At 35.0% G+C, this 10258-nt stretch overlaps 2 protein-coding genes across 2 annotated transcripts in view; both read left to right on the plus strand.

Annotated features, from left to right (window-relative positions):
* LOC107752478 (leucine-rich repeat serine/threonine-protein kinase 2-like) overlaps positions 1–8111 on the plus strand; it is a 49744-nt gene extending 41633 nt beyond the window's left edge. The window contains exons 41-47 of the mRNA XM_016568461.1: positions 363–547; positions 637–709; positions 1952–2142; positions 5555–5707; positions 6267–6490; positions 6984–7061; positions 7256–8111. Coding sequence (XP_016423947.1) covers positions 363–547; positions 637–709; positions 1952–2142; positions 5555–5707; positions 6267–6490; positions 6984–7061; positions 7256–7377 — 1026 coding nt within the window. The 3' untranslated portion in view covers positions 7378–8111. The remainder of the gene's footprint in view (positions 1–362; positions 548–636; positions 710–1951; positions 2143–5554; positions 5708–6266; positions 6491–6983; positions 7062–7255) is intronic.
* A 1391-nt stretch (positions 8112–9502) lies between these two features.
* Positions 9503–10258, plus strand: part of LOC107752479 (ATP-dependent Clp protease ATP-binding subunit clpX-like, mitochondrial) — a 13543-nt gene continuing 12787 nt past the window's right edge. Inside the window, exons 1-2 of the mRNA XM_016568462.1 lie at positions 9503–9564; positions 9704–9772. Of these exons, the coding sequence (XP_016423948.1) occupies positions 9525–9564; positions 9704–9772 (109 nt within the window). The 5' untranslated portion in view covers positions 9503–9524. The remainder of the gene's footprint in view (positions 9565–9703; positions 9773–10258) is intronic.

The raw sequence follows: 10258 nt of genomic DNA on the forward strand, positions 1-10258 counted from the left end.
ATCCCTTTGCCACGTCACCAAGGGAGCGAAATCAGATGCGCTCGTTTTCTCAGACGGTTGCAGAAAAAGGCTTCCCAAAACAAAGTTACTGGGTTAATCTTTTTCATGTTTCCTTGGTTGGTAGATGCACCGGGGACCTGATTATAGCACTTAAAACCGGGAAAACTCAGATTTTCATGATATGTCACCTTTAAATGCTATTTTATCTAAACAAGTATGATTATATCATCCTCATTTCAGTGTTCTGTATATAATAGTTTTCAGTTACTTGCCAAACAGTTCACCCACAATCCTTGAGGAATTAACTAATTGACTGCTGTTTATTTAACGATCCAGTTAACAGTGTTCCCGCACTCTTTTAGGAGATTGACAGCAGTCCTATCCTCTGCATGGTGGTGATCAGAGCTCCAGGGTCATGCAGTGACTGGTTAGTTGCTGGTACACAGTCAGGTTCACTCTTCATCATGGATACTGTAAACGCAGAGGTTCTACACTGTCTGAAGAGTGTGAAGGATTCTGTGACATCGCTATACTTTCACATTCACAGGTGATTACATGTACATTTCTGAGCTAAATGTGGAATGGCTTCTTGGATGATCTATGTTTAGATGAGAGAATAATGTTACAATTTTTCAGACACTTTAAGAATTACCTTTTGGCCGGGACAGCAGATGGATCACTAGTCATTTATGAAGATTCAGTCTTGAAGGTATAGCTTATAGCTTTTTTAATCATTATTTATCATTTTAATAATTATTTCAATATGTGCAGTAAATACAGTTGTACTTTGAAATAGACCATGGTTTACTGGAGAATCATCTGAGAATGTTTTTTTTTCAATTGACATTGAATTATGAACTATAATTGTTTAGCACTTTAATTTATTGCATACACTGACATTCAAAGATTTGGGATCAGTAAGATTTTTTTGGAAAGAAATTAATACTTTTTATTTAGAAAGGATGCATTAAACTGATAAAGTAAATTTATAAAGATAAAGTAAATTTATTCTATTTCTGTTTTATTTTTGCTATTTCAAATAAATGAACATTATATTAATTTCTTTATTATATTATATTAATAAAACAACAAAACACAGAGAAAATCACTCACTACTCTTAACTGAAAAACTTTAATACAGTTGCTTTGATAGGTATCAATCTATAGTGTTTCATTTTTATATTTGTTCATTCAATTTCTTGAATGCTCCTGATAAATACATCTATTGTACCTTAAAATAAAGCACTGTTGTTTTATTTGTATAATATGTGTATTTATAATGTGTATCTTTGTTCTTATTTTTTAATAACAAAGATAAAATAATGACAAAGATGTTTATCTTTGCCCACTTTGGCCTAAATATCTGCCATTCTTTTTTATATTTTGTTACCTTGAAAGGCTTTGTCTTTATGATATGGAAATTAGCTGTAATGCTCAGACAACTTGCAAAATAGTAAAAACCAACATGACAAAGAATCGTGATAAAACCGTGAATTGTGATATTTCTTTAAAAAAATCGTGATATGATATTTTTGCCATATCGCCCACCCCTACTTTACATGTTATGAATCTAGAATATATGAAAGTTTCACTTTTTGAAATAAGTTACAAAAGAAAAATTAACTTATATTATATATTATATGAGAATTATATATATTATATTATATTATAACTTAATATTCTAATTTTTTGAGATGCAAAATATTCTAATTTTTGAGATGAGAGAGATTAACTTAATTTTTTAACTTAATATTTTAATTGTAATATTTCTTAATAGTAACTGAATTTTTGATCAAATAAATGCAGCCTAGGTGAGAATAAGACTTCTTTCATAAATATTTTTTAAAATCCCCAAATTTTTTTTCCAAAATCCCCAAATGCTCTCAGGTTTGTATAAAACAGCACTGTATTATCTCAGATGCCTGACATATTTGATGTTTTATGACTATAGGTGAAGAATGGTGGTCCAGTGAAAACATTGCAGGTTGGTGATGTGAACACTCCTCTGATGTGTCTTGGTCCATTCAGTCATACTCAGGAGTGCAAAGAGCTGTGGGCTGCCTGTGGCAGCAGGGTGTTCTCACTCACAGTGGAATACGACATCTGTAGAAGCATAGACACCAAACCCAAACTGCTGTACCCGTGAGTAACGTTAACACTGCTAAAGACGAGCATAACTATATCTGTCAGTTTAAAACAAATTACCATTAGATTCAGTTTTTATTGTGGAAAACAGCTTAAACTTACTTTTTCTGCTAAAGGTAAATATGCTATATACAGGGTCATAAAATTAACAGGGACTTATCTTGACAAATTCAAGATGAGGGAGCAAAAAATGCCCTTGCTCAATTAAATACACTGGGGGAGCCTCAGGGTTCTGTGTTTGGCCCCATAGTATTCTCATTTATACAACAGGGTGTCCGCGGGTCCTTAAAAAGTCTTAAAATGTCTTAAATAGCGTTTTCCTAATAAAAGGCCTTAAAATGTCTTAAATTCAGATTCGATGGGTCTTAAATATTTTTGGTCACATTACCCCAAAAATATCTTCAGTCTCACGGACTGTTCACAATCATTGGACAGACCGAAGATTTTTTTTTCTCCCCGCGGTAATTACTGCATCATCAGAGAGAATCGCAGTAGCACAATACAGGTCGAACTACCTTCTTAATGTTCTCAATAATAATAATAATAATAAATATAGGTCGAGCTACAGCTGGTCAGCCTTCTAGCTAGTTTCAAAAGTTTTTTTTTTTTGCACTGTTGAGGCTCGCTCTGTTTGTCTCTTTGTGAGAGACTTCAGAACAAATGAGCGTAACAGCACACATAAAGAAACTCAGAAGAAACACACTGAGGTATAAATTCAAAATGTTTAGTTTATTCATAACATGATATAGTTAAGTAACATACCATGACAAGTGAGCTATTTTGCTGAATATTCTCACGACGCAAAAAGCATTCAAAACACCTACAGAGTGCACGCATGCATTACGTGAAGTCTAGCCTAGTGCGCGTGAGCATTTAAAGTGCGTTCTTTCACTGCATGATTCAGTCTATTAAAATACATTTACAAATTCAAGACATGGGGGCATGTATATATTTATACCACTTCTTATATAGTTAATTAATTTCACATGAAGAGTGACGTTTTTTTCTCCAAAATTACCATGATTACAAATGTGATTTTGTTTTTTTTACAACAGTTCGATAAACTAGAAGTTATTAAGAGACTTACATTTTAGACACCATATTGCCTGTTTTGCACTATTTCGACAACAAAAATAATTCCAAACACAGCCAAAGCACTCTTTTGCGTCTCTGAGCAACATGACGGTGTTTTGTTCCTGAATGAATCAATCATTTAAATGATTCAGTTCAATCGCAATGACTCACTTATTAAACGGGTCATATGACGTTGCTAAAAAGAACATTATGTTGTGTATTTGGTGTAATGCAATGTGTTTATGCGGTTTAAGGTTAAAAAAAAACATTATTTTCCACATAATGTACATTATTGTTTGTCCTCTATGACCCGCCTTTCTGAAACGATCGATTTTTACAAAGCTCATCGCTCTGAAAAGTGAGGTGTACGATGATTGGCCAGCTATCCAGTGCGTTGTGATTGGCCGAATACCTCAAGCGTGTGACGGAAATGTTACGCCCCTCACCATACTGTGATGCCCTGTGTCCCGGCGCGACGAGACAAAAACAATAAAACCCATTATAAACGAGGCATTTGTTGCATCCAGTGGGGACATAATTACTGATTATAATGTATAATGTATCGCGCTGCGTAAACATAAAACCATGTCTGCATTTGTGATCGGAGAAATGACAAACAACAAGCCCTACTCTACACTGCCCAAAAGTTCTTAAATTTAACTTGTTCATGTCTGTAGAAGCCCTGTACAATCTTAAAGAAGATGGCTTTTCTTATCTTTGAGTTCAGCATTCTAAACAACACACATTTCTGTTTAACTTAATAATGGCCAATCAGAGGTGTTTAGATTAGTCACTGGTAATAAAGAAAACCACTGAAAACGGAAAGTTTTGTTCACTAACTGAATTCTGCACTCTTGCAATTTCTCTCATCATAAATAAAAAAGCACATATACAGCTTCATTGATTATGTCTGTGTAGCCAAAATCTGATGTGTTGTTTCGCCACACACAAAAACATTTTTGTATGTAATGAATCAACATTAATAATTATTAAAACAATGTTAAGGGCAATCAACTTTTAATGGTTTTTGTCATAAATGCCCCACCCTGTAACGAGTTACTTTTTTTTGTTTTACAATTTATGTGCTTTATGTAGGTTATTTACAAAGGTAATCTGTGTAAATGAACATAAATGCCATGTCAGATGCAGCTTCTGTTCTACCTTTGCAACGTAAAGGTGGCTTTTGTTAATTCAAATATTATTGGTAGCAGTATATCATTCTGATTGAATAATTTGTTACATTTACGTATTTAACATAAAAGTCAACACGGATACATTTAATAGGGTGATTATAACAATTGCCCTTACAAAGGTAAAAAAAGAATGCCGCGGAAATCAGTTAAAATTTTTCCCCTTAATGCAAAAGTTAATTTCAGACCCTGATGTATACTGTACACTACATTTCCAAAGGTATGTGAACACCCAAATACCTGATCAATATGTGCTTGCTTCATTTCAACAAAACAATGGTTGTTAACCAGATGTTGGTCCTCTCAATGGTTCAGCGGTAAAACGTGTAAGGATTTGCTCCCATTCTCAGAGCCCTTAGGGCCATAGCACTCATATAGCTTTCAGATTCATCCCAAACATGTTCAGGTGTGATCTATGTGCAGACTCGTCAGGTTTTTCCAATGCCAAACTCACTTTGGGCACATGACATGTCACAACAGAAAAGCACCATTCACTATTCTTCTAAAACATTTGTCTAATGTGATTGCATGGTCATATTTTATACTTGATTTTATGTACTGTGCATGCTAGTAATGTGTCTATCTGAAATATACTTGACATTTAGAAGGGGTTGTCTACATACTTGAGGTCGGTCATGTGGTGTATTTAGCACTAAAATAACTCCATTAGCGTTCAAGCATCAAGACATATAAGGCAGGAAGAGATTCATGTTCACATTGTTAAGTCATCCAGCCTGATGAATCCACAATATTAGCTCAGGTATGAAAGACAGGTTAAGCTGATTATAATCTGCACAGATATTAAAAGCCATGTCCAGTGAGACTGTATAAATTAAGTATAAGTAAGGGGCCAAACACAGAACCCTGAGGCACCCCCATTGGTTTGCTGATGGTATTTTGCCCATGAAGTAATACTCAGAATGTGATGTTCAGTTTTTGTGATGTCCAGATCAGAGAGAGTAGACTGGAGATTGTGGTGAATCATCATGTCAAAGGCAGAAGACAAGTTTAGTAAGATTTTGATGAATAATTTTGGATTTGCTTAAACATCACATTAAAAAACAGCTGTTGGTTAAACAGCCTGTTACAAGGAATTTCTTTGTGATGTTCAGTTCTTAAGCATGTTTATCTGTTTGTTTGTTTAGGCAGCAGGGTCGAATCAGCAGTGATCCTTGCATATCACGGTTAGCGGTGGACAAACATGTGTATGTAAGTAAAAGGGGCGGCCACACTGTGGAGATCTGGGATAAGAAGACTGAGAGGATGATGAACCTAATTGACTGCGCACAGTTACTCGGGTGAAGTGGCACACATTAACATAACTCATTCACACACTTTGACCCCATTTACACCTGTTATTAACATCCATTTCAGATTATCAGATCACAAGTTGTTGGCACTAAATACAAGTAGGGTCCAAAATGTTAGGAAAGGAAAACAGAAATGCATGTGTAGTGTTAATGCTAATCTGGTCTGTCCTGGATATCAGTGATGGACCACCTACTTGCCTGTCAATCACCCATTGCACTAAAACAAGATATTAAATGTATTTGGTTCAGAAAATAACTGTCCGATTAAAAAACAGTTGGAAAAACACATGCACAAGACTTCATGAAAGATCTCGGATTTGCTTCCTGTCAACATGAAGTGAAACTGATCATGTGAAGCACATCTGAAGTTCATTTGTTATAGGAGTTTGACTGAAACGTCATATTTGTGGCATGATGAAAGTTTTAATCATTTGGAAGCAGTAGTTCCACAACTTTTTGTGCTTTACGTTTCATGAAATCAGAGAATCTTCACATTTGAGGCTAAGTATCGACTTCCTAACCCTTCCAATTTATATGTCCACAACAGATTAACTCCCACCAAAAAGCCCAAAGCCCAGAGTGAGGACCAGTCTAGACAAATGGTGCCGTCTTCGGCGATTGTTAAAGCTCTGTTGGTCCAGCACAGCGGTACTCTGTGGATTGGGACCAAAGCAGGACACATCCTGTTGGTGGAGGTCTCCAGCTGTCAGCTACTGCAGACCATCAGCCCTCACTGCCACTCCATACGCTGCATGGGCTCTGTGCTGCTAGGTACAATGTGATATTCAATATTACATGTAAAATATTTTAAATGTACTGAATTGTTTCAATAGAAATGACATTAACGTATGTTTTAGTTTTATATTTATATATACACTTTTACCATATTTTAAACCGTAGACTTTTACCATATTTTAAAAGACAATATATGTAATTATGAAATTACTTCTAAGATGTATTTAAGTCCTACTTTAGTGGGTCAAAAAGCACTCTAAAATTCAGCTAACTGCGTTTAATAAAAATTGACACTATAGTACATTTTTATTTAATTGCAGTTAACATGCCGTTACGTGTCTGAAAACATTACAGTCAATTATGTTCTTGTAAAGTATATTATTTCGTAATAAGTATTAATGGATTTTTTTTTTCTCAAGGCATATATACAGTTTAAAGAGCTTTTGTGTGTTTCGTTTCATTACAATTGTTTTAACTAATTTTGTACAGAAATATTTATTCCTTATCTTTTGTTTATATTCTCTTGCAGACACACTCAACCGAAAGAATGTTATTATAGTACTGGGTAGACGGCAACGCGTGTCACAAGACCAAATCAAAACACAAGGCAAGAACGTTATAAATACATATAGATTGAATTTGAAAATATAATTTTAATAATAAGACAAATTCTATGCATGACGTTCATTTTATCTCAGAAGAATAAGGAACATGTGCTTCTGCATTACATGAGCCCTTCGAATGATTACATGATTAATATTTATAATCCGTTGATGTTTCCTGTGTCTGTGCTCGTCTCAGCTGAGGACTCAGTGCTGAGCGTGTGGAACAGTTCACTTCCTCTGGAGGTCAGAGATCTGATCAGACACTGTGAGCTACGAGACAAGATCACCAGCAAACTCAGAGAAACACTCCACAGCTGATCATCCACTCTGTCTGCGCATCATTTCCTGTCACGCATCAGCTGAGAAACATGTAACATTACTGTTTGCAACATTGAAAGAGCAACAGTTAATGCGACCGAACCTTTACTGTTTTGTTTACTGTAACCAAAAAGGGACCCATGTGAAAATGCAGTTAGTGTCCGGTTATTTTATATAGTCAAGGGAAACATTTATTTTTGTTACATCTCATATGTTTGGATTATACAGAAAACCAAAATGAAAATTGCAAACACTTGAGTTAGCTTTATTATTTTATAGTATGTATTCATGATATGAAGCCATAAGAGCAGAGCAGAAAGCCATCATTTATCAAAAATATCTCTAATACCTCTTATGCAAATGTATCATGTTTAGTTTCCACTATGATACAGTAGTCGCTACTGTTGTTAGCATCATGGGAGCACAGTGAATGAGCTGCTAGAGGTAACTAGCACCACTGTCTGTCATAAAAAAACAAAGATTATGAAATCTTGCACTTTTGAAGGAAATCCCACATTAATGCTAGTAATGCAAATATGTCAAATTCCAGAATTGGTTTTGAGGTCTATTTATGAAGTCTCTGTGTTCATTGTTTGGAAATGAAATTATATGGTGAGTAATCCATTGCTAAATTTTGAGCAATAAGCTAATAAATTACACTACACGCATTCTCTGACCTTTTGTGAATTACAATCACATTATATTTAATGATCACAATAAGCCAGTGATTAAATACTTTTTTTTTTTTTTTTAGTTTAGTAAGTCAAGCACAACAAAATATAACTGGAGAACAAGCCATAGATAAAGATGCTATGATAATATTTTTGTTACAAATATGACCTTTTACTGTTATTTTTTTCTGAGTTGAGGGAATGCAATTGTCATCGATGATTTATATTTGTATGTTGCATGCCAAGTATGTTTTTAATAAAGTTTTTTTTTCTTCATTTTGTATGATAACTTTCTTTTTTTTTCCATCTTTTATTTCCCATTGTTGTAAAAATAGTTTGATTGTTTTTAAAACCTACATAGATGAGGACTCTAACATATGCCAAATTAAAATACTAAAATATAACTACATATTTTAATAGAATTAATACAAATATAATTTATATTAAACAATGACATCATTGTTATTACTACTAAATATTAAATGTGGATATCAATTAGAGATCGCTTTTAGAAATCATATAACAAAATATATTTTAATAAAAATTAATACAAATATAATTCATATTAAGTACTAACATTGTTACAATTAAATATTAATATAAATAATTAAACGAATGCAAGGAAGAAATGCTTTGATCACATTAAAACAGCAGAACAAGTGCGGCGCTGTGATCTTTTCCCGCGAAAACAGAACAGCTCCAGAAGAAGAGTCACGTAAACGAATGCAAGGAAGAACAGCAGAACAAGTGCGGCGCTGTGATCTTTTCCCGCGAAAACAGAACAGCTCCAGAAGAAGAGTCACGTGTTCCGATTTGAAGGGGGTGGAGCTTGGCTGTCCTGAATTTTTTTAACTCTTCACTTCACATACTCAGTGCTATGGAAGCCCGTTTCCGCCACAGTTGAGAACAAATATAATTCTGTAAGTCATAATAATGAGAAACTTTCTCAAAATTATGACTTAGAATGGCTTTCATTTCTTCATAAAATGCCTGGATTTCTTAACTGAAATATTAGTATGTTTGAAGCCATAACTATCTGGCAGAGTAACTATTACACAAAAGACTACATACAGATAATTTATCTGAACTCGTTATTTAATGACAGACTATAGCATTATACACTTTACGGAACAAAGCAATGTTTGCGGTGTTCCTGCATGGCTTTGACCAACAGATGTCGCTAGCGTGCTGTCACTCATGCGTAAACAGAGCTCTCTCTCTGGCCACATGACCTGATTACAGCAGAGGTTATATCACACTGATCAACGCTAAACTTGCTCTAGCATCGCTTCTGAGAGCAGCGGACGCTGACGCTGGCATGAGCCCGCTTCTCGCTGTGATTGCGCTCGGATCCTGCCGTTAGAGCCGCTTACCGGACGACAGATCAGCGCTGGAGCAAACACGGACACAGCTCCAGTGAGTAACGTTACTGTAGCAGCGCATGTGTGGTCGAGCAGTACTGCATTAACGCTACTCATGAAGGTCAAACATGCGCTTTTCCGTTTGATTTTCTCAGTTTAGATAATATATGACAGTTGCCAATTATATCTGGCAGCACCTTACAACTTTATTTGTATTTTTAGTTATTTTTAGTAGCAGTATGTAGTAATATACTGCAATGTGTGAGTTTAATATGGACTTCTTATTCTCATCAGATCTGGTTTTCAATATGTCCTGTTCATGCGGACCTGCAGCGAGGGTGATTATAAAGTCTGTCCATAAAGGTGAGCGAACCATCAACACTCAAAAAAAGACAAATAAACAGTTGAAGAACTGATATAATGCACTCAACATTGATTCTTAACAGCAGATGAAGGCCAGCCGACAGTTTGTAGTTCCCAGCAAACGTTAGGTTTTGTCTATTCCCAGAAAATCTCACTTTTAAGATTTGTTATCCTCAACTAGGACAGTTTTAGTCTTAAAAATCCTCCGTGCAACGTTCTGGGAATGTTATTTCATAGTTTCACTTTGTTTTGATGCTCCATTTAACAAATTCATTGAGCCCAATGTTTACTGTGGTGTAAAACGATGGTAAAAGAAGTGCACTTAAAGGGATAGTTCACCCAAAAATGAAAATTTGATGTTTATCTGCTTACCCCCAGGGCATCCACGATGTAGGTGACTTTTTCTTCAGTAGAATACAAATTATGATTTTTAACTCCAGCCGTTGCAGTCTATCAGTCGTATAATGCATGGCAATGGTAACAAAA

Source organism: Sinocyclocheilus rhinocerous, unplaced genomic scaffold, assembly GCF_001515625.1.
Source record: "Sinocyclocheilus rhinocerous isolate Xijiao unplaced genomic scaffold, SAMN03320098_v1.1 scaffold921, whole genome shotgun sequence".
Lineage (NCBI taxonomy): Eukaryota > Metazoa > Chordata > Actinopteri > Cypriniformes > Cyprinidae > Sinocyclocheilus > Sinocyclocheilus rhinocerous.